This window comes from Microplitis mediator, chromosome 8 (assembly GCF_029852145.1).
Source record: "Microplitis mediator isolate UGA2020A chromosome 8, iyMicMedi2.1, whole genome shotgun sequence".
In the NCBI taxonomy this organism is placed as follows: Eukaryota; Metazoa; Arthropoda; class Insecta; order Hymenoptera; family Braconidae; genus Microplitis; species Microplitis mediator.
Genome location: NC_079976.1, coordinates 23,584,216 through 23,609,368, shown reverse-complemented (window position 1 = coordinate 23,609,368; position 25,153 = coordinate 23,584,216). Strand labels below are relative to the sequence as shown.

Here is a 25,153-nt window from a genome sequence, read left to right as displayed (position 1 = left end):
CTGCCCCACAAAAAAAAAAAAAAATTTTCAGAATTTTGGCAAAATGTCCATAAATTTGTTCGAAATAGGACAAAAGTAAAGTGATCTTATGGTTGAAAGCCACAAAAAATAATAATTGGCTTAGGGGGGCCGCTCTGCCCCACCCACCCCTATATTTTACGCTACCGATCTTCAAAGACTTTGTTCATTCAAATAAACACAATATAATTCGAAAAATATAAATTATTTATTGCTTATATTAGAAGAAAGAATTCTGATAATCATAAATAAATTATCGTTAAAAACAATAGCTTCATTCAAAAGATGAATTTTATCAATCTACCTTATCAGATACCTCAAAAACGTGAATTTCAAAGAAAAGACATAAAAAAAATGTTATTACAACGTTTGTCTCCGAGAATTAGTGGATCTAATCGATTGAGGTCTTATTATTATATCACTAAAGTACCACATACTGAAGACGCAGTTAAATTCGGGTTTCCTCAGTTTCGAAAATGGTTTTTGCAAATAACTTATTCTGGATTTTTGAAAGAATATTATACACAATCCGATTTTACTTCTGTTCTGCACGTTCTTATATTCAACTTTTGTGGATTGGTGATAAAAAATTTGAATGAGTTAGTAAAAGAATCAGAAGAAAGAAAGTTATATTATTTACAGAAATTATCAAAAACTGTAGAAAATAAAAGTCAAACTGACAATATAAATGAATTAGTACTGGATGGTGATAAGTACAATGAAAAAAAAGGTGATAAATCATTGCCTGAAATAAAGAATGACAAAGATACTCATCGTTTATTGCCTACGGTTATCGTAAATAATGAAACCAATTGGAATCATGTTATATCCAAGGATATTTCTTTGTATGAGTTTTGTAAATATATCGAGTATGTACTGGGTGAAAATGTTGTAAAGTTATTGAGAATTCCAATTCAACAAGCTTTTGATAGAGCACGAATTCATTTGTACAGTTATAAGTACATCCAAAAAGATTTGGATCATTTATTGCTTAGTCTGTGTCCAAGCTTACATGATATACTTACATACTTATCGTTTTGTGATTATCTAACTAAAACATTTGATGACAACGAAAAAAAGGTACCTTGATGCGAATTAAAGTCGAGTTACAAAAATTTTGTCTGATGAAAGAATAGTTTTTTATTTTTTATTCAGTCAGATTCCATTAACTCGGAACTTCCCCTCAATCTTGACCTTCACTACGAGCTACGCTGTCTCTCATCCGATGCTATACATTCCCGGGTCGAAAAATTTGATCTGATTTTAGTCTAACTGGACTGTATTTGGACTACTTGGTCTGTTATTGAACTTCGATAAAAATTTTAATCGGTTTTTGATCTACCCGGACTGAAAAATTTGACCTGATTTTAGTCTGATTGGACTATTTGATCTGATTTTGATCTTTTATAAAAATTTTAAGCTGTTTTTGACCTGCTACTTTAAAAAACAAACGCGTTACGAGCAGACTAAATTAGATTAATTCGTAAACTTTAAAAAATTTTAGTTCTGAAAATTTACAAGGACAAAACTAGATTAAATCATGGACTTACAAATTTTTATTTATGGGCAATATTTATGAAAAAATATTAAGTTGCAGAATTGATTATGTTTTATTTACTATTTATTTACTATCTTTTGTTTAAAAATGTCGGCAGTTAATGAAAATTTGACAGCTTAATTTTTTAGTTGTCTTCATTGAATATTTATATCATTGAATAAAAGTGATAAAACAACTCTTAAAATGTCAAGAATTTTCTCTTATTTACTGGATAAAATTGAAAATATTTTGGCATAAGAAAACATCAAAATTCTTGTGCTACGGGGAAAAATGTTGGCTCGAAATCTACCAATTTTTATTATGCTGTCGACCAAACTTGAAACAGGAAGTAAAGTATCTAAAAAATTACTATACTCTTATAAAAAATTATTATGCTGCATCAAAATTATTATAATGTATGGAAGTAATTGATATTGAAGCTCATCGATAAGTTTCTCGCGCGTAATAAGTAATGTGATACAGTATAATCATTTTTTGTAAGAGCACGATAATTTTTGGATGCTTTACTCCCTGTTTCAAGTTTAGTCGACAGCATTGTAAAAATTGGTAGGTTTCGAGCCAACATTTTCTCTGTGTGACATCTTATTATCGAAGCGCATTAGCATGTTTTAAATACCAAGAAAATTAAAATAAATTAATAAATCTAGATTATTATTATTATTATTTATATTTATAAAAAGTTCTGTATTTGTCCTTAAAAACAATTGAACACAGACTAAATATTATAGAAAATAAAGTCTGTTTTTGTCCTTAAAAACAATTGATCACAGACCAATAATTATAATAAAAAAGTCTGTTTTTAGTCTAAACGCGATTTAAAACAGACTAAATATCATACGAAAATAAGTCTGATATTGGCCTGGATAAGGAATAGTACGGGAAAAAACAGATTAAATTCTTATATAAAATAAATACGATTTATAAACTTGAATTAAAGGAAAAATATTTGAATTTATCATTTATTAAAACAGATCTAATTTTTTTACCCGGGTTTGTATGCGCCTGTGTGTGTATTTATTAGACTGGGCCAAAAAAAAACAACAATTTTTTTTTTTTTTTGTGACAGACACTTGAAATCTACGACATTTAGCGCCTATAGCCGGCAGCTAAAAATATTAGATAAGATACAGCTGGTAAAAAAGATACCTAATCGTTCTAATAGTGACGTCATCATCGGATCAAAACATATTTTTTGGTTACATGTGCGATAGCAAACGACCAAAAAATATCGAAGTAACTTAACGAGCCATCTTGTGACAAAATTTATCATAATTTTAATTCGTACACTTACCGACTTCTCTCTAATTTTCAACAAATACTCAAAACAATGTTACCAAATAAATAAATGCGGATTTATAACCTGCCATTTATAGGCACTAAATGTAGTAAATTTCAAATATCTGTCACAAAAACTAATGTATTTATCTAGTACAATCGAGTCTAAGACGCTCGTGTGTTGGTACCCTCGCCTTCGGCTCGGGCACCAATCTTCACACTCGCGTCTTAAACACGATCGCACTCGATAGATAAACTACTATTAACGATACTGTGAAAATATTAATCATGATGACCAAAAAAAAATATCGTGCAAGTTTGAGCCCTTAATATTAATATTAAGAGGTGTATCATCGCAATTTTTGATTTTCTTTTAATGATCAGCTTTTGACTCATAACTCTCAAACAATCGAGATTAACGAAATTGACGTAAATACATTTCTTAAAGGAAATTGAAGGCTCTACAACAAAGGATTGATTGAAATTTTTCGTCAGATGCTCCATTTCCTTATAATCATGCCTTGAACATTGGTATGATTTTACAATTTGATTGTTACCCGCATGAAAAAACTTTATATGTGAAAACATATATGATAGAATATATGAATATTATAATGTGATATATTCTACAATATATAAAATAATATTTATATTTTTGCCGTATTAATATATGATAATATATTGAAAAAAAATATATTGCTAGAATATATTATCAATATATTTATCAATATATGACTTTTTATGTATGTTTTACATTTTTTTTTTTTTTATTATTGTTAACAGTGTATAGCATATTTATGCCTTTTACACTTCTTGCCTTTAATCGCAATCGCTACCTTTTTCTATTCCCTCCTCTTTTTCATGCGGCTGTGGACCGACTTGTGCTTCTGTACTGCATCATTACGTGATGCCCTATACCCCACCTTTTTGCCGTGGGAGTATAGCGGCAAAGGGAAACCACAGAGAAAACCTTTTGCCAGTACAGCTGTCATTTTTCGGAGCAGGTGAAGTTCCAGTGATCGATAAAATTCCCATTTTACCGATCACTGGCTCTTCAGTCCGCGCCTAGCGCACAGAGACGTCCGATCAAGCTCAATGCATGGCTAAGCGGTCACCCAGCCAAACAGTAACCACGCTCGGTGCTGCTTAACTTTGATGATCGCCCGAGCCACACATGAACCGATCGGCTGCCTCTGCCCCCTTATGTATGTTTTACATATATATTTTAATATATCTTTTTTATATCGATATATTATATTGAAAGTAGAATATTAATTAATATATAGTATTTTTTATATATGTTTTCCAATATATTGCAAAATATATGGTTTCTAATATATTGTAAAATATATGGGACTTTTTTTACTTTTCTTAGGTTATTGCCAGTAAATATAAGGTCAATGAAAAGAAGGAGAAAAAATAATAAATTTGACTTTTTTTTTGTGGGATTGTGTAGAAATTGAAAAAGTATATTGAAAAATAAAATTTTCAATATATTGCGAAAAGTATAAGTTTTGATATACTGGAAAAATATAATTTCAATATACCGCGAACCATATATTTAATCATATAAATTCTTTCATATATAATCAATTATATAGAGACCATATACCACTAATTATATGAGTCAAAATATATGGCTATATATATCAAGTTTATTATATTATCCTTATAAATTATATATATACTATCCATATATGATAAGAATATATTGAGCATTATATGAGATAATATATATAGAAAAATACAAAACATTATATACAAGTAAATATATTATGATAAATATATAATTCAATATATGTAAAAAAACATGTATTTTTCAATATAGATATTTTTGCCGCTATATATTTATCACATATTCACCATATATTTTGTTATATACTCTTAACAATATATAGCTTTTCCATGCGGGTAAACTTTGAAATTTTGTAATTAATGTAAAAATCAGTTTCCGAAAAAAAGCCGATGGATATTCTCAAAGGAAATTAAATACTCTGCAAGAAAGTCTCTTAACAATTTTTGCTAAATTCACTCCTTTAAAAATTATTCAAAATCATTGAAATTGTTTGGACTTAACTTCAACCTTGAATAACATTAATTTAAAATTTTCCAAACATGGCTTTCTAAGACTTCAAAACGTCCACATCCGATGAAAATTCGATTTTTGAAAATCGGACAGAAATCTATAAGTTCCCGGTTTTTGAAAATTTTCAATTTCTATAATGGGAACTAAAAAAGTGACATCTCTCCCTAAATTGAATACCGTTTTTATCCGAATTTTATGGTAAGTATGAAAATTCATGAGCAACCGCTCTGCTTTAAACCAGAGATAATATTCAATAAAAAACTTTGTTTTATCATCACTTCAGTCTATACGAGGCACTTTATCCGTAAACAGATAAATAGTTGGAGTAGAATGTTATTCATAATATAAGAAAATTTGGATAGAATGAATGGTAAAACCAAACTCGAGTGTTGTTTTTGTTGTTGGATTAAGAATTACGATAAGATAAGAATCCGGACTATCAATTCTTTCATTCTCTTTATTTATTTTTTAAAAAATAAGAAAGAGGGGACGACGATTGAGAAGAACGTAATACTGCATATATAAGAGAGTATATTTGACTTAGGAGGGTTACTCGTAGAAAGATTTTAAACGAAGAATAATATTTTAAAATTATATGTAAAATACTGAGATTTTGGTTGAGATGATCGGGCATTGCAAGTATGACTAATTATTTATTTACATCATAACTTTATCTATCAGTTTCAATATTTAAATGTACAATTAAATGAGACAAAATTCAATTTTTTAAAAATTGAAATCGTAAATAATATTTGAATACTCGAATAAAAGTAGACAGTCAAATCTGATTTAAATAAATATACATATATATATATATATATATATATATATATATATATATATATATATACTACATAAGCTTAATATACTTACATCTAACTAAAATAACTTATTGGGCTTGATTATAACTTAAACGTACTTAAATAAAAATACTGACTTAATGATAACTTACCTGGAATAAAATTAACCGAAGGTGAACTTGAATGTACTCCCAAGTCGAAATTTGAATCGTAAGTTGGAAGTATTGGACGTTGAAATCGTCATCTAGATATTCAATGTTAAATAAGGTGAACAAAATCAATTCCCTTCGGCCTTTCCGTGGGAGATTTTAGTTGGTAGAACAATAAAAATACTCCCGTTTTTGCATTATCCGGCTTACAGACTTGAACTTTGGCACAAATATTCCCAACAATCTCACAAATCACCCACCATCGAAGTTTTCGAAAAAAATACCAATCACTTTGGGTTAATTTCATTCCAGGTAAGTTATAACTAAGTCAGTATTTTTATTTAAGTCGATTCAAGTTATAATCAAGCCCAAGAAGTTATTTAAGTTAGATGTAAGTTCATTAAGTTTATGTAAGTTCAATGTAAGTTCTATAAGTTAACGTAAGTTAAATGTGAGTTCAATATTTCGACTCGGGATATTTTAATATACACAGAAAAAAAGAATTTTTGACGCAAAAAGTTTTTACTCCTACCAAGATTTTTTTTGCATTATAAATTGGAAACAAAAAACTTTTTGAGGCGAAACAAAATTTCGTGCACCAAGAAATTTTTTCCAGTCCTTAGAAAATTTTTGTCTTCAATTCATAGTCAAAAATGTTCTTTCCGCAAAAAAATTCTTTCATTCTATATATGATTTGTTTTAGAACTTCAAGACAATTATTTGTCATTGTAAGTGTTGGAATTATTTGCTCTGTTGTTATAAAAAGCACTTTGACTGCTGTAATTGATAATGTACAAAATAATGGTAAGTTATTGAATGATAAATATATGATTGTTTAAAAAATTAAAATTTTATTCATTTTGTTCTGAATAAATTATTAATTGGGAACAAAAATAAAAGAATTATACTTTGTGATGGTGGAGTGACCCAGTGAACCCAGAACAGAGGACACCTGTGATTATTATTTATAAACTATTATTATTACTATTTTCTTATACCTATGACTTAATACTACTTATTCACTAATTATTATTTTCATATCTACTGGACTATCGGTTACACTTAAAACTAGTAGGCTTAAAAACTAGGACTAAAATTCTAAATATTATGTTCCTTTGTTTAAACAAATTAATTACTACTGTACTTATACTACTCTATTATCTATTTACTTAAAAACTATTACTTATGTTTCTATTTAATATGACTTATACTTTTGTATATAATACTTTCTTTTTTTTCTTTTCTTTCATTAATATAAACATTATTATTTTTCCTTAACAATGAGTTATTATTATTATTTACACTTATAAGGCTGTGCTTTTAAAATCTAAGTCGAATGAATATACCGAGATATAAAATTATATGGATGTACGGTATAAGTATGTGAATGCGCGACCGAGCGAAAATTATTCTAAGTCCTGAGCACCAAAATCAAAGGAAATAAAATAAAAACGCTTATATAGGTTTCGAATAAAACGTTTAAAAGTTTTAAGAGATTGAAAGAATTATAAAATGAACAGAAATACGAGAAATATTGGTGAAATTAAAATAAACTCTAGTATTTCAATCGTTCATTCTTTCATTTTCTATCCGTCCGCCCGGATTATCGTCGCTCACACGGCTAAGTTCTCGGGACTTAGTATTTACTTAACATCTTAAACGAATTCTTTTCTTTTAAATTCAATTTTACATACGATAAAATTAATTTCTCTCGATTTCCTTTGACTTTTTAACTCGGGACTTAGAAAATATTTTACAACAGTAGACTCTCGATGTCAACAACAGAGGGCGAGGGAATTTATTCCCGTTCACCTCTACAACGGGTAGATATAGAGATAAAACCGCGCATTTAAGCCCGTAGAGGCAACTTAGTCTCCCGAGAGGTTGTCAAGGAAGGCCATTCCAGTCAACCAAGAAGGAAGTCACTTACCAGGAGTCCGACCGGGCCAGGTAAGCGAAATCTATTTCTCTCGAGGAGGTTTTAAGGGACCCCACTCCAAGGCCTTCTGCCAAGGGGTGGTAGGTGAAACTATCCGCGTAGGTGGGGGTTTGTTGGAGGCCATCCACTTACCCTCTGGGACGGGACTTCGTGTAGGGCCGACGGGGTAGTCGACCAGACTCCCCTGAAGCACCCGGGGAGGGGTAGTACCGCGTGGTAGACCGCGAATCTTTTGAGTATGTGTGTGACCGTGTAACCGTGTAAACCGTGTATAGATTGTTTAATTAGCAATAAACCGTGTAAATTGTTGAATAAACAACAAGCCGTAATTTTATAATATTGAAACCGCGTTTAATTATTAATATTAATTATTGTAAGAGGTAGTAGAAAAGGGCTGGAAGCCATTGTAAGTATTAAATAATAAATCCTAGTTTCTTATTTCTTTTCTAAATCTGTGTTTTCTTTCTTTTAAAAAAAAAAAGAGTTTCTTTTGTTTAGTTAAAGTAAAGTTTTGTTGACTTGATTAATTAGCACTGGCTATAAATTAAAAACCCCTTTTGAACCCTGGACTCCGGCGAGCTAAACCAAGCAAAAAGGGGTAGTTGGATAATTTATACAGTCTGATTTAAGAGATTAACCATTACTTCTTTTGATTGATTAAATCGTTCATACTTTTTACTCACTAATTTTCTTTCAATATATATTTTCTGTTTCGTCTAACTTCTGACTTTCTGGTGACATACAAAACTGATTTGACGTCTTTCTGTGATACTAATTAATTAATTACTCTTCGACTATTTTATAATTAAAACCCAATTATACCCGTTACAAATTTTGGCGCTCGAACAGGGACCTGACCGCGAATAAATCCAGAGTTAACGGGTACCGCGAAAGTTTTATTAACATTTTTTTTTCTTTCCCTTTTCATTTGTGTCATTTATTTCCGCTATAATTATGAAAAAGCAACCGGTAACCGGATCCCAAACGTGGGTATGGTCGCTTCGTAAGGACGCCCTTTTAAAAGAACTCGAGAAATACCCAGTGAACATCGAACCGCAGGCAACGTTATCAGAATTAAGATTTCTTTTGCGAACGGAATTAAATAAAGCGAAAGCCGCGAACGCAGGTCGTGCGGGTCGGTACGATAAATTATTAGTCGATCTCGATCGTTCCGAAGCCGAATTGGACAACCTCGACAACTCAGACGACGGCGCGACGATTGAAGACCCTGAGAACGACGACGAACACCCGTCAGACGAAGACCGGGGCAGTGTGGACCAATCACCTGAGACAAGAAATGCCCGACACCGACAAACCCGAGAAGAACAAATTCGGGTTGAGATTGAACGGGAAGAACGTGAGAGGTTTGAAAGAGAAGAACGAGAAAGAATCGAGGCAGAAGAAAGGGAACGAATGGAGAACGAGAGAAGGCAACAAGAGGAACGAGATCGTCGAGCACGGGAAGCAAGGGAGCAAGCAGAGAGAGAACAGGCTGAAAGAGAACGAGCCGAGAGAGCAGCGCGGGAAGCAGCAGAGCGAGACGACCAAGAAATACGTGAGCGTTTGCGACAAGAAATCCGGGCACAACTCTTACGTGAACGCGAAGAACAACGGGCGCGTGACGCGGGTCGGGAAGAGAGAGAAGCGAGAGTGAGACGTGAGAATGAACAGCGAGAGAGAGAAGAACAGGAATTACGTGCTCGGTTGCGGGAAGAAATTCGTGAGCAAATATTACGCGAAGAAAATGAGCGACGCGAACGCGAAAACCGAAACCGGCGGACAGGTCACGAGTCCATGGAAGTAGCTGAACCCAGAGCTGGTTCCTCAAGACAAGGAACCCCGTTACCAAGTCGCGCTCGACAGTCACTATTGGTAGATGACTCCGTCGAGCTTCGAAAGAGGGACTTGGTACGGAAATGGGGCGTCGTATTCAATGGGGAACGCGACGTCCAGGAATTCCTGGAACGGCTGGAAGAATTGGCAGAAAGCTATGGGTATGAGATGGACCACTTAGTGCCATGCATCCCGATTTTGCTCCGGGAAAAAGCTCTCCTCTGGTACAGAAATAACAAGAGGGATTGGGTTTCTTGGGAAGACTTCGTATCGGATCTAAAAGCTTTTTACCTGCCTCCAGGACTCGAACTAGAGCTGGAAGAACAAATCCGGAACCGCGTACAAAGATCGACCGAAACCGCGGCAGAATATGCAACCAAATTGCAAACACTAATGAGAAGACACGGTCAAATGTCAACCACAGCCCGTCTTACTCGTTTGTATCATAATTTGAGACCTGAGTATCGCCGATACATTAAACGTACGGAATTTACCACTGTTCCGGAACTTTTACGACTCGCGGGTGAATATGAACAACTCGTCGCGCAGGAAAGAGCCCCTCCGGCCAAAGAAACCAAGCAACCACCCCGGAAACCGGTAAAGACCGCGACACAAGCACCACTCGAAATTTTCGAGTATAACTGGCGAGAGTGTTGTTGGAGATGTCGACAACGGGGACATACTAAGCCTGAATGTACGAATCAGTGGGTGAAATTTTGCATGCGGTGTGGTAAAATGGGAACGTTTTCCCGAGATTGTCCCTGCCCAAGACAGGGAAACGCCGAGAGGACCGGTACACGCTCCCAAACCCGGTCCGTGATTCCCCCGGGAGCACAAAATCAAACGAGCAACGCGCCGAGAAGCCCCGAGCCGAAGGCAGGCAATTCCAGCCAACAGCCGTAAAAACCAGCGATAAACGTCCTTTTGCCGAGATCAGACTCGGAAACGCGAAAATCCATGCATTAATGGATACCGGAGCGACCGCGTCAATTATTTCTGAACACACGTGGCATTTCATCCATGCAAACAAACTATACACGCGCTATGACTCAACGCCAGTACAAGGATCAACCATGGGCAACCATATTGTACGATCAACTGGTACCGCGTGGGTTACCATAAGACATGAGAACCGAGAATATACTTTGCCGTTTCATGTCATCACTGCGTACACGAGTGACATGCTTCTGGGTATTGACAATTTGTCAGCAATGGGCTATCAATTGATACGCCAACCTGGGACATTTGACTGTCATACCCTCGATATAAAGCATGATATAGAAACAGCCCGTAAAGAAATCAAGACTTGGCTCAAATTGGATGAATCAATAACTGGCCCAACCCGGTGTGCGACCCATAAAATTAAAATTAAACCTGGAACCGAACCGGTAAAAACGCGCTACTTTCCGAAGAACCCCAAAATGCAACAGATCATGAATGAAGAAGTTGACAAGATGCTGAAAGATGGAATCATCGAACCATCAAACAGTCCGTGGAATTCCCCGGTCGTATTAGTGCGTAAAAAGGACCGGAAATACCGTTTTTGCGTTGACTTCCGCAAAGTAAACGACGTATCCGAAAAAGACGCATTCCCAATACCCCACGTGAATGCATCTCTTGATAAATTAAGAAAGGCAAAATTTATCAGTACCATCGACTTGAAAAGCGGATATTGGCAGATACCACTGGAAAACGAAAGCAAACCAATTACTGCTTTCACGATACCCGGACGTGGTCTGTTTCAATTCCGTGTAATGCCTTTTGGACTACATTCTGCTCCTGCAACGTTCCAGCGAGTAATGTACGAAGTCCTGGGCGCTGATCTCGAAGCTCACGTGGTAGTATATTTGGACGATATAATAATCGTCAGTGAAACCCTTGCCGAGCACATGGAAATCCTGAAAAAGGTTATGACACGACTTCGCACCGCGAACTTGAAATTAAACCCCGAGAAATCCCACTTTCTAAAACAAAGTACCGTGTATCTGGGCCATGTCATCGACGAACAAGGAATCCGAACGGATCCGGAAAAAGTTAAAGCAATTACCGAGATTGCTCCCCCGCGTACAACTAAAGAACTGCGCCAGTTCTTGGGAATGATATCCTGGTATCGACGGTTTATTCCCAACTGCGCAGACCTGACCAAACCATTGACTTGTCTTCTGCAGAAAAGAAAACGATGGAAATGGGAAACTGCTGAACAAACGGCGTTTGAAACCCTGAAAAACCATCTAAAATCGGACCCCTTATTGGTTCCCCCGGATTTTTCTAAACGTTTCGTACTACAAACGGATGCGAGCGACGTTGGAATAGGCGCTGTCCTGACACAGGAACACGACGGCGCAGAAAAAGTCGTCGCATACGCGAGTCGATCGTTAAACAAAGCCGAGCGGAATTACAGTGTAACCGAGAAAGAATGTCTTGCAGTGGTCTGGGCGATTCAGAAAATGAGACCATACCTCGAAGGGTATGAGTTCACGGTCATTACAGATCACCAGTCACTGAAATGGCTCCGATCAATCGAGAGTCCGAGTGGTCGGGTAGCCAGATGGAATCTTTACCTTCAACAGTACGAGTTTGACGTCGTTTATCGGAAAGGGAAATGGAACAAAGTAGCAGACGCGTTATCGCGAAGCACTATTACCAATTCCGACGAAAATGACCCTCACGAACCGGAAACCGATTTAATTCTCGAAGCAGTTGACCTTGGCGATTCTTGGTATGAACGAACGGTCAAAGGGGTCAAGAATGACCCTCAAAGATACCCCGAGTATTGTCTGAAACAAGACTTATTATATCGGCATCGATATCATAGCCTAGACTATGCAGACCGAGGCAATGTCTGGAAACTGTGTATTCCAGCAGCGGGAGTGAGACAGATCATCCGCGAGAACCATGATGTGCCTTCGGCTGGTCACTGCGGAATCGCTAAAACGATTGCTCGGGTGTCCAGTCAATATTACTGGCCGCGTATGAGAGCCGAAATTACTGAGTATGTGCGGCAATGTGTGAAATGTCAAGCATATAAAGCCTCACAGCAACCACCATCGGCCCCAATGGGGACAATTCCGGCCCTGAGGCCATGGTCAGTGGTGGCTGCTGACGTAATTGGACCAAAACCGCGATCCTCACGGGGAATGTGTTATTTGGTAGTCTTTCAAGACAAATTCACAAAATGGATAGAAGTCCAACCGTTACGGCAACAGACAGCCTCCGCGATCACCAACGCGTTTAAGGAACGGGTTCTGCTACGTTTTGGAAGGGTAGAGACAGTTATTACCGACAATGGTACCCCTTTTGTCAGCAAAGAGTTCACTTCTTTGCTCCAGCAATTCGGGATAAGACACGTCCGAACACCCCCATATTCGCCGCAGTGTAATCCCGTTGAACGTACGAACCGGGTAATTGGTACAATGATCGCGCAGTTTGCCGGAACAAACCAGAGAAACTGGGATAAGCAAGTTCCGGAATTTGCCTTCGCGTATAATACTGCGAAACACGATGCCACGGAATTTTCCCCGGCATACCTGAACTACGGTCGCGAAATACAGCCTCCGTCATCGGTACGATCTCGCGCCGAACAAGGGGAAAGCGAGGTGTACGACCCTCATCGGGCAGCGAAGACTCTGGAGGACACAATGGAGTTAGTCAAAGTAAACTTGGCACAGGCTTATGAGAGACAAGCCAAGTATTATAATCGAAAGCGAGGTTCTTGGCAACCAGTTCCTGGGGATCTGGTCAGCAAGAGAGAACATCACTTGTCATCCGCGATTGATAATTTTTCGGCTAAACTCGCAGAGAAGTTCGCTACGGGCTTTACCGTGACGAAAGTCGTAGGACCTTCGGTATACGAAGTGACCAAGGAAGGTAAAACCTTCACCGCGCACCTTAAAGACCTAAAACCCTTTCACGAGGGAAATCCCCTGAAACCTGACCGCGACCTACTTGACCACGAACAACTTGACCACGACCACGAACAAACGGAACCAGAATTAGACGAAACTTTGCAACCGCGTCGTATAACTCGGGCTATGGCGAGAAAGGCTAATTCTCCCCCTATCACCGGAGACCCGGGTTGAAGTGGGCCACCCCGTAAAAAGGGGGTAAAATTAGGATCAGTTATTCTGTCTTTGAGGAGTTTATTTTTTTTTTATGATAAACACATGTAAAGATAAATTATATATATATCATTTTTATATATATAAATCATATGTTATTCACTTTAAATGTTTTTTTTTCTCTTTTATTCTACTACCTCGTATAAAAAAAAAGAGAACCGTGTAAACTCTCAGTTACGTTTTAGGAATGAATGAATGAATGAAACAGTATGATTATCACTATTGTAAACCCTTTTGAAAACTATTGTATATAGATGCAAGCTTCAACTATCCAAGAGTTCACGATGGAAGAGGAGATGGAGCTGTTAGAGCGAATGGTCCAACAACAGCCGTGCCTGATTTTGGAGCCAATCGCCGAGCCAACCACCGAGACAAGCACCGAGATCACCACACTCCCAACTACCTCAGCAACTACCTCGTCAAGTACAGCCACCAATACCCGGAAAAGGCCCGACATACAGCTAAGGGAGGTCCAAAAAGTGAAGTACCACCTGGTCAAAAAGGTCGAGCCATACGACCCGACCAAGCCCGGTTTCAAAAGGCCAACCAAAAGGCCCGTAATTCGGCCAGCCAGCGCCGAAATAATAAAACTTGCCAAACCAGTAAAGGCGACCACCAACCCGGGCCCACTGGTAATCAGCGGTCCCCAGTCAACGGCCGAACTGGTTGGGGAGAGCCCCCGTGGGAAACACAACGATCCCACGAGCACCAACCTCGATACTGGCCACGTCAGCAGTAAGGAGCAGCTCGACAACGACGATGCCTTTCCCGCTCGAGCCACAGCGAGTTTCCCTAAGAAGAAACGGAGGATAGGGGGACAGAGAAGGGAATCGACTGCGACCAACCCGGGCCCACTCGTAACGAGCAGTCCCCAGTTGGGCAAATTGATCAAAAAGGTAAATCCAGTGATCAGGAACGAGGCGACAACCACGACGAGACCTATTAAAGTAATTGTCACCAACCCGGGCCCATTCCGAAGGAACGGTCCCCAGCTAGCAACAATCGAACCTGGGAAAACAAAGAAAGGACTTGCTACCAACCCGGGCCCATCCTCAAGGGACAGTCCCCAGCTGGCAACAACCATCAACGCTGGCTGGATTGACTACGATGACGCACCTCTATTAGCCGACTATCCGGAGTACGTTGAGTCCAGCCCGGAGGATCTGTTTCCGCCACCGAAAAAGGTCCAGACACCGTTGCAGCGGCTACTGGCAGCATTGACCCCTCTAGCCGAAGTAAGGCCAAAGACTGTGGCCAAGAAGGCAAGTTTTACCGCCTACGATGAAACATTGAGGGTATACAAGGTGACTCGGTATGTAAAAGGTCCAACGCCGAAGATAGAGCCGACGGGGAAGACTGTCTGGGACATGCTGGCCAGACTCAGGGAACGAGAGGAATAAAAAGACAGGAAGAAAAGAGGATAGCAGGCTATCCCCTTTTCTTTGTTGAGGTAGGAGGGGTGTGATGGTGGAGTGACCCAGTGAACCCAGAACAGAGGACACCTGTGATTATTATTTATAAACTATTATTATTACTATTTTCTTATACCTATGACTTAATACTACTTATTCACTAATTATTATTTTCATATCTACTGGACTATCGGTTACACTTAAAACTAGTAGGCTTAAAAACTAGGACTAAAATTCTAAATATTATGTTCCTTTGTTTAAACAAATTAATTACTACTGTACTTATACTACTCTATTATCTATTTACTTAAAAACTATTACTTATGTTTCTATTTAATATGACTTATACTTTTGTATATAATACTTTCTTTTTTTTCTTTTCTTTCATTAATATAAACATTATTATTTTTCCTTAACAATGAGTTATTATTATTATTTACACTTATAAGGCTGTGCTTTTAAAATCTAAGTCGAATGAATATACCGAGATATAAAATTATATGGATGTACGGTATAAGTATGTGAATGCGCGACCGAGCGAAAATTATTCTAAGTCCTGAGCACCAAAATCAAAGGAAATAAAATAAAAACGCTTATATAGGTTTCGAATAAAACGTTTAAAAGTTTTAAGAGATTGAAAGAATTATAAAATGAACAGAAATACGAGAAATATTGGTGAAATTAAAATAAACTCTAGTATTTCAATCGTTCATTCTTTCATTTTCTATCCGTCCGCCCGGATTATCGTCGCTCACACGGCTAAGTTCTCGGGACTTAGTATTTACTTAACATCTTAAACGAATTCTTTTCTTTTAAATTCAATTTTACATACGATAAAATTAATTTCTCTCGATTTCCTTTGACTTTTTAACTCGGGACTTAGAAAATATTTTACAACAGTAGACTCTCGATGTCAACAACAGAGGGCGAGGGAATTTATTCCCGTTCACCTCTACAACGGGTAGATATAGAGATAAAACCGCGCATTTAAGCCCGTAGAGGCAACTTAGTCTCCCGAGAGGTTGTCAAGGAAGGCCATTCCAGTCAACCAAGAAGGAAGTCACTTACCAGGAGTCCGACCGGGCCAGGTAAGCGAAATCTATTTCTCTCGAGGAGGTTTTAAGGGACCCCACTCCAAGGCCTTCTGCCAAGGGGTGGTAGGTGAAACTATCCGCGTAGGTGGGGGTTTGTTGGAGGCCATCCACTTACCCTCTGGGACGGGACTTCGTGTAGGGCCGACGGGGTAGTCGACCAGACTCCCCTGAAGCACCCGGGGAGGGGTAGTACCGCGTGGTAGACCGCGAATCTTTTGAGTATGTGTGTGACCGTGTAACCGTGTAAACCGTGTATAGATTGTTTAATTAGCAATAAACCGTGTAAATTGTTGAATAAACAACAAGCCGTAATTTTATAATATTGAAACCGCGTTTAATTATTAATATTAATTATTGTAAGAGGTAGTAGAAAAGGGCTGGAAGCCATTGTAAGTATTAAATAATAAATCCTAGTTTCTTATTTCTTTTCTAAATCTGTGTTTTCTTTCTTTTAAAAAAAAAAAGAGTTTCTTTTGTTTAGTTAAAGTAAAGTTTTGTTGACTTGATTAATTAGCACTGGCTATAAATTAAAAACCCCTTTTGAACCCTGGACTCCGGCGAGCTAAACCAAGCAAAAAGGGGTAGTTGGATAATTTATACAGTCTGATTTAAGAGATTAACCATTACTTCTTTTGATTGATTAAATCGTTCATACTTTTTACTCACTAATTTTCTTTCAATATATATTTTCTGTTTCGTCTAACTTCTGACTTTCTGGTGACATACAAAACTGATTTGACGTCTTTCTGTGATACTAATTAATTAATTACTCTTCGACTATTTTATAATTAAAACCCAATTATACCCGTTACAACTTTTTAAATATATACATTTCTAGTAACGAAGAAAGATGGAAGTAAAGTTTGCAATAAAGATTTTCTAGAAGCTGGTAAGTAGAGTGTTGATTTGGTGGTGGAAATGTAATTGTGGTAAAATTATGGAAGTATTGTTTGCTATTTCAGCTGAACAAATTGAAAGACACCGTGACACAAGTGTCAATCCTTGTGACAACTTTAAACAGTATGTTTGCGGTAATGCTAAAGTTTTATCTTTCCACGAAAGAATGAAATTGGCAGAATGTCCAGTCAACAAACGTGCACGAGATTTAATTGAAAGGGGGACTGGTTCTGTTGATTTTAAACCATTTAAACTTATCGATGATCTTTACAAAACATGCATGAGTGACGGTAAGTAAAATTAAATGAAAAATGTCTAGTTACATAACCCATTATTTACCAGTGTTCGATCTTGCGAATAGAAATTTTGAAGTTTTTTGATAGTTGTTATGAATATTTTATAAAATAGTGTATTATTCACCAAAGGCGTAAAATTGGACATATCAGTCCACGTGTGTGATTGCGCACCAGAATCGTAGGTGAGGGTGGCAAGCACGCCGAGTGGAACGTCCTACCTTCCTCCGTGGTGTGTTTACTATTTTTCATCAGATCTGCACCTGAAAGTTTGAATTGTTGCCTTTGTTTTCGTGAAAAATTGCGTATTTGCTGATTTTCATTATTTATTTCCTTTATAAGAGAAAAGTACGACTTTCTTCTCGCTAAACACGGCAGAAATTTAAACTTTTCTTTCGAGGCACACGGAAAAAAAAGAGCTGTTGCTGCAACAAGACATGGCTCTGTTGCAGCTACAGGGCCAGTCCTGTTGCAGACATAGGAATAGTTTTGAAATCGTGACAAATATATAATGGATGTGTGCTCACATGTGCGTGTGCGTGTATATAGATGTGTGTCTGTGCTCACATGTGTGCGTGCGCGTGTGTGTGTGCACATGTATATGTGTGTGTGTGTGTGTGTTTGTGTGTGCAGAAAAAATATATATTACCGTCGTTGATTCTCAACTCCACTAATACACATTATTACCCTTATTATGAATCTGAGATTATATCTATGACTGCAACAGGACTGATCTTGTAGCTGTAACAGGAATATCCTGTTGCAGCCACAAGATCATGTTACAGGAATGTTCCTGTTGCAGCAACATTTCTTTTTTTTCCGTGCATCCAATTAGAGAATTGAATTTTCTCAATTCTTTTTAATCAAAAAAAAAAAAAAGAATTGAAAAATCAGATTGACTCGGATTGAAGTTTCAATTCGTTTTCGTTTGTTGAGTAACACAGGATGAAATATGAATGCAAACACGGGTGATGTCACCCTTCTTTTCGGCTCAGGTAGACAACTTTACTACAGCTTGCATTAATATTGTTTGATCCCTTGTCACTTAAAATTGTTTTTCAATTCGCGTTTTTTTAAACTTCCACGGAGGAAAAGGGTCTCAAAAATATTATAATAACAATTAACTAAAAATATCGCGTGCCAAAAAGTAAAAGGGCGCATCTTAATTTATGTGCTCTTTTAGTTTTGCAATGCTAAAAGGGCGCATAAATTTTCATTTATCGCCAATTGACTAGTAAATATTTTTTACGCATGAAAGTTAAACATAGATTTTCCAAAGCCAAAAGGGCGTATGTCTTTAATTATGGGTCCTATTAACTTTAGGAATTCGAAAATTTTGTGACCTCAAGCTGAAAGGGCGTATAAATTTTTTTCTAAGGAATTTATCAAAAAGCTATAGCCTAAGCCTAAAAATAAAAAAAAGCTACGGTCAAACAGGTGCATTCTAATTACCCCTTATAGGAAGAAACAATAGGCCCAAGCTTGGCCGACGCTTGGCGCAAGACTTATTAACTCTGGGGAAAGCTTGAAATCCAAGCTTGGCCCAAGTCTGTCTAAGCATTGAAATGATAACACCCAGCCAAGCTTGAGTGACAGTGTTGTGCCAAGACTGCATCTTAGTATTGGCCCAATAACCAATGCCAGTATTGTGCCAAGATTGCATCTAAGTATTGGCCCAATATCGAGAGCCAGTATTGTGCCGACTGTTGCTAAATAAGCACCTATGCTTATTAAAAATAAATTAAAAAAAAAAATATTAGTAGACATGTGCGGGATGGTAACATATGGAAATAAATTTGTACACAGAGAAATCAGGTGGATCGATGAAACTAATTTTTTTTTGCATTTGCTGGGTCTCGAACCTGGTCCTTCATGACTGCTAGGCAAGCGTTCTATCCACTAGGCTGTTACGCTATTCACAGAAGCCAGGGGTTTTTAGGTACCATTTGTTATTTAGACTGGTAAACTAAGGCTTGTCACTTGTATAATGGCTGAACCTTGTCCCAAGACTGGCAAACCAAGGCTTGTCACTTGAACGTTGGTCGGATCTCGGACCAACCTTGGGAGGCCGAGCCTCGGTAGCCCAGTATTGTGCCAAGACTGGCCCCGTTGTCAATATTTTTTTTCCTACAAGGGAATATGTTCTTATAATATTCAAATTAAAAATATGCCTGTAAAAATCACAAAATACACGTGATTGTATAGAGAACTTATAAGTATAGCGCTATACTTTTTACAATATATAAACAAAACAGCGATAATATTTTAATCTCGCGAGATTAAGCCGCCGTTACAGAAAAAAAACCCGGATTGAAAAACTGGCCCTCAATATAATATTTAACAAATCAATATTTGATAATTATTAAAAAAACACTACCAAAATTAGTGTATGATAAATTCATCACAAGGTAAATAATTAGTTAAACCATGAATTATTTTTTTTTGTAATTTAACTGTGTAGAAGCTACTGGACAACAAGCTTTCGATCTTCTGACTCAAATTCTTTACGATCTGGGCAATTGGCCTCTTTTGCAAGGAGGCAAATGGATGACATATAATTTTGATTGGGCGGACTTCATTATCAAAAGCAAAAGAATCGGATTAAGTATTAACACTTTTTTGGATTTTGAACCATCACTTTATCCGATACACGATAAATTGTTAATGAAATATCGAATAAAAGTAATAATAAACAAACACTTTCAACTTATCTAACAAATTTCTTGGATAGTGAGAAGTTTTTTTTTTTCACAGATTCCACCTCAAGAATTTGAGAAAAATATTTCAAGTTTTTCAGATCCTTTAATTATCGCTTACAAAAATTATATCACAAAAGTATATGCATTGCTGGGATTTAAAAAAGAATTTGCAAAAGAGATCGATGAAATCGTTGAATTTGAATGGCAAATTTCAGAAGTAATAATGTTATTTTCTAACTCTAACGCATTTTAAGTTCTGTAATGATTCTTTTTGTTTGTTTTTTTTAGATTAATATGCGTCGCTATAAAAACATTTTTTCAGACGATATAACATTCGAAGAATTAATTCATAAATTTCCATCAATAAAATGGCAATATTTAATTGACAATGTTATCCTGCGTAATCGAAAAACTCCAGTTAAAATTTCCGACATTCCTTTCTTGGAGCCACCTACACTCCCGGATTTCATAATACTCTTAGAAAAAACTCCGAAACATGTTCAAGCAAATTACGCCGTGTGGAAAATAATTCAAAATACAATTCCCTACTTGACGGAAGAATATCGGAACCTACGACATGAATATTGTTTGACGCGAAATTGCAAGAACACGGCGCGCACGCACTCTTGCATAGGAGTCATAAAAAAATATTTATCACCCGCTCTTAATTTATTGTACGCTAAAAATTACTACAACAGTGACATCGATATGGCTATTAAAGATATGATTGTAAATATAAAAAACCAAACAATAGAATTGATCAATTCATCGACTTGGATGGTCCAAGACACAAAGAAAAAGGGTATCGAGATGATAAAAAATATTCCAATTTTTATTGGCTATGCGGAAAAATACAAAAGTGACGATGAATTTGTTAAATACTATGAAAATCTCGAGATTGATACCAATAATTATTTTCATACATTATTGAATTTAGAATTATTTGATAGTGAAAATAAATATGATAACATTACGAGTTTGGGCGCCAAAAATTTATTCAGTCAAGTTGAAGATGGTGGTCCTACAAATTATTATAATAGAATTGGTACTTACTCAATTCACTACCCGTGACAAAATTTTTATATAAAATTTGATAAACTTTATAAATTTTGTGCAGTAAAATTTTATGAAATTATATATCCTTAACGGACCCAAATTACGGTAAACCCACCGTAAATTACGGTAATCCACTATAAAATGCCGATTTACCGTAAATTACGGTGGATTTACCGTAAAATACGGAAATACGGTAATCTACCGTAAATTACGGTAATTCGGTAATCCACCCGAATTTTTTACGATAGATTTATCGTATTCGACGGTAAATTTACGGTATATCCGCCGTAATTTACGGTAATCCACCGTAAAGTAGGGGAGAGTGGGGTCAATTGAACCAAAAATACTTTAACATTTTTTTTTAGATGAATAAAAGCAAAATGATAACTTTTTTTTTTTACAAAATTATACTTTATTATATAGACTATCATTTCTCATAAGCACATAACTTAAAAAGTGATGAAAATTTTTAATAAATACGAAATTGTACAACTGCATCAAATGGTTCAATCGTCCCCTTTGCGGGGGCAATTGAACCACTAGTCGGGAACAATTGAACCAAGAGTATTAGAACCACAAACGAATGACTTTAATGAATAATTTACTATTCATTACAGCTTAAAACTGAAATTACAATACTTCTAATAATATTGATCATTTTATATAACATTATATGTTATAACAATCACTTTTACAACTTCTGTCAATATAATTATTTTTTTTCTTGGTTAGTTTAGCTTTTTTTCACATTCAGTCAAGATGCGCGCGCATGTCTAATGCTCACAGTGTGATTTGTGTGGTTCAACCGTTGCCGAGAGTACTGGTTCAATTGACCCCATATGATTTTATTGAAATAATTAGTTTAAAAAAAAATATTCAAGAACTATTTTACTAGATGTAAAGTTAGAAATTTATGACTAATATATGAAAGAAGGTATTACAAAAAAAATTTTAGGATTACATTTGAAAATTAAAAACTTATTAAACAATTTGTCAAGAGCTGAAAAAAAAGTTCAGATGCCTAAAAACACAAAAACTTGAATTTTTTGAAGGTAAATTATCATATTGGTTCCAAATTTTGGTCAGACTAAGGTTTAGTGTATTAAAATATAATTCCAAGAGGACGACTCATTTTTTTATTTTTTAAGCTTACTGGTTCAATTGCCCCTTGGTTCAATTGACCCCACTCTCCCCTACCGATTTACCGTAAATTACGGTGGATTTACCGTAATTTACGGTGGGTTTACCGTAATTTACGGTGGGTTTACCGTAATTTACGGTAAATCTACTCGAATTTTACGGTATTCTACGGTAGATTTACGGTAAAATTACCGTAAATTTACGGTAAATCAGGTCTGCTAGGGATGACAAATAACAGAACTTTGTACGACTTCACAAACCATCAAAAACTGTAAAAGAAAACACTATTGTTAGCACTAAATCTAAATTTTATGGAATTTTATAAAATCTTAAAAAATCAACATCATGGGACTGGATTTAAATTTTACGAAATTTTATAAGGAAAAATAGAATTTCACAGAACTTTATAAAGTTTCATACACAGAAAAAAAGGATTTCTAAGTGCAAGAAATTTTTATTTGTCCCAAAAAAAATTTTACTTGCCTCAAGAAATTTTTTGAATTATAAATTTAAAACTTAAAATTTCTTGGAGCGAGAATAAATTTTTTTAGAGCAAGAAAAAATTTTTTCGAACCGAGAAATTTTTTCTTGTCTCAAGAAAATTTTTGTTTCCAATTTATAATACAAAAAATTTCTTGCGCCAAGAAATTGTTTTTTTCTGTGTAGAATTCTATAAATTTTAAGTTGTAAAATTATATAACATTATATACAATACACTACTCACAAAAATTGAAGGTTATTAAAAACATTCATCACAGAATGTTATACAATTTCCTTAAATAATGAAATTTTATAAAAAAATTTTCTCTCGGATAATATTGTTACGTTATCACTACTGTCTAAATATTTATTAATAATAATCTATTTAAAAGATATACCTTTGGCAGCGCTTGAGAAACCAAGATTTGATATTAATTATCCAATGTACATTAATTACGGTCGCATTGGCTATTACATCGCTAATGAATTAGTGGTCTATATCAGATATTTAGGTGCGAATCAAAATGCGTATGATGAAAAATTTTCATGCTTCCAACATCAATTCAGAAACTTTTCTTTTGAAGGATTCAAAGAACGGGTAATTATCCGTTAATTAATTGTCAACAATTTAATCCAACCATTTTAAAAAATTTTACAATTTTCAGTCTATATGGCGGACTATATCATATGAAAGTTCACAAATTAGCGAACAATTGGCTTATAAAGTTTCATATCAAGCTTATCAACACTGGCTTACTAAAAATGGAATTGAACCCTCTCTACCTGGATTACCCTACACGAATAATCAACTATTTTGGATTAACACATTACAGCATTTCTGTGTTTTGCTTCCAAAAGAATCAAAAGTGTTTGATAATAAATACGGTCTCTTTGAATATTTCTTTATGAATGCCATTTCAACTGTTCCAGAATTTTTTAAAGATTTCAATTGTATGAGTGATGAGTCTTTTGTAAAATTTAACGGGCAACCATGCATTTTTTTGTAACTTGATTTATATGGAAGTCCCTCGCGGTTTTGGAAATACCGAAATAATACCGGAATTATACGGTATAAATACTGCATAAATATGGTATTATTCAAGTTATTTTGGCCAGTTTTTTTGCCGCATTACTACCAAAAATTTACGAAAAAAATTCAGAATATTTACGGTAATAAAACAGAAAAAATACGGTATTTTAACAGCATTAAAACCGTAATTATACTGCATATTTTCGGCATTTTTGCAGCATTAAACCGTTCTACCCGGAACAAAAATTATATACACTAATGCAAAAAATTAAAGGAGCAGAAAAATTTTATAAATTTTTTAGTGATTTTTGGAAGGCTGTAACTTGGTGAAAAAAAATCGTATCGAAAATTGAAAAAAAGCATTTTATAGCTTGAAATCTCTAGTTAAGGTGTATTTTTTTCAAAATTTTTTAAAAGCTCCGATTATTGCGCAAACATGAGAAATACCGCGAGCCAAAAAATTTCTAAATTTTTTTTTTTTTTCCGAAGAGCCCACGGACCGCGGAAAAATTCTTTCAACTAAACGAATGCATACATCGTTTAGCATATTCATTCAGCTTCAATTTGGTTTTTTTTTTAACCTCGTAGGACGATTTGTCGCAGAGATATCAGTCTTCAAACAGAAAATGATCCTTTTGGCTTTGATCTTCGATATTTCAGGTACCAATGATCGCACAGAAAGTTGAAGGGCAGCGTTGAAAACTTGAATAAATTTCCTACAAGACCCTGTCATCATTTTTTGAAAAAAAAAATTTTTTTTATTTTTTACATCCATTAGATGAAAGTACAAAAAAATGACTTTTTTTGGTTTTTTAGTAAATCAACCGCTACTCTGCAAATATCGATGAAAAAAATTATGTTGCCAGGGACTTTTTTAGCTTAATGTACCCCCAAGACCCCTGTAAATTTTTAAATTGATCTATCGAACCGTTTTTTGGGAATCATCGATCAAAGTTTAGCTAAATAATTAAAGGAGCAAGTTTTGTTCCTTTAATTGTGTAATCATAATCAAAATGAAAAATTTTTTTTTTTTCGACTTTTCTCAAATTTTTGCGTTGGTAACTCAGCAAATGCAAGGAAATGACAAAAAAAATGAAAAATTTCCAAAAAATGTCAAAAAAAATCAAAGAAAAAAAAAATTGAAACTTGTTTTTTGTGTTCTAAATTTTTTTTTTGACATTTTTTGGAAATTTTTCATTTTTTTTGTCATTTCCTTGCATTTGCTGAGTTACCAACGCAAAAATTTGAGAAAAGTCGAAAAAAAAAAAATTTTTCA

At 35.5% G+C, this 25,153-nt stretch overlaps 2 protein-coding genes across 4 annotated transcripts; both read left to right on the top strand.

Moving 5' to 3' along the window:
* Positions 1–5,294: 5,294 nt before the first annotated feature.
* Positions 5,295–24,885, top strand: LOC130673284 (neprilysin-2-like). Of its 2 annotated transcripts, none has more exons than XM_057478255.1 (9): positions 5,295–5,576; positions 6,590–6,690; positions 17,157–17,171; positions 17,245–17,469; positions 19,934–20,154; positions 20,227–20,388; positions 20,460–21,216; positions 23,240–23,445; positions 23,513–24,885. In XM_057478255.1, the coding sequence occupies exons 1-9, from the start codon at positions 5,560–5,562 to the stop codon at positions 23,852–23,854; spliced, it is 2,046 nt and encodes a 681-aa protein (XP_057334238.1). In that variant the 5' UTR covers positions 5,295–5,559; the 3' UTR covers positions 23,855–24,885. The 2 variants fall into 2 exon arrangements, with proteins under 2 accessions (XP_057334238.1, XP_057334237.1); XM_057478254.1 differs by having other exon boundaries at positions 17,121–17,171; positions 23,513–24,884.
* Positions 6,804–16,716, top strand: LOC130673285 (uncharacterized). 2 transcript variants are annotated; one of them, XM_057478257.1, is made up of 2 exons: positions 6,804–7,836; positions 14,031–16,716. In XM_057478257.1, the coding sequence occupies exon 2, from the start codon at positions 14,031–14,033 to the stop codon at positions 15,174–15,176; it is 1,146 nt and encodes a 381-aa protein (XP_057334240.1). In that variant the 5' UTR covers positions 6,804–7,836; the 3' UTR covers positions 15,177–16,716. The 2 variants fall into 2 exon arrangements, with proteins under 2 accessions (XP_057334240.1, XP_057334239.1); XM_057478256.1 differs by having other exon boundaries at positions 6,804–8,231.
* Positions 24,886–25,153: the final 268 nt, after the last annotated feature.

Excerpts from the sequence above, each read along its gene's own strand:
- LOC130673284 (XM_057478254.1), top strand. Across the intron at positions 6,691-17,120 it reads TGATAATGTACAAAATAATG|TAACGAAGAAAGATGGAAGT; the intron begins GTAAGTTATTGA and ends ATACATTTCTAG. Across the intron at positions 21,217-23,239 it reads AAATTATTATAATAGAATTG|ATATACCTTTGGCAGCGCTT; the intron begins GTACTTACTCAA and ends TCTATTTAAAAG.
- LOC130673285 (XM_057478257.1), top strand. The coding sequence starts at position 14,031 with ATGCAAGCTTCAACTATCCAAGAGTTCACGATGGAAGAGGAGATGGAG.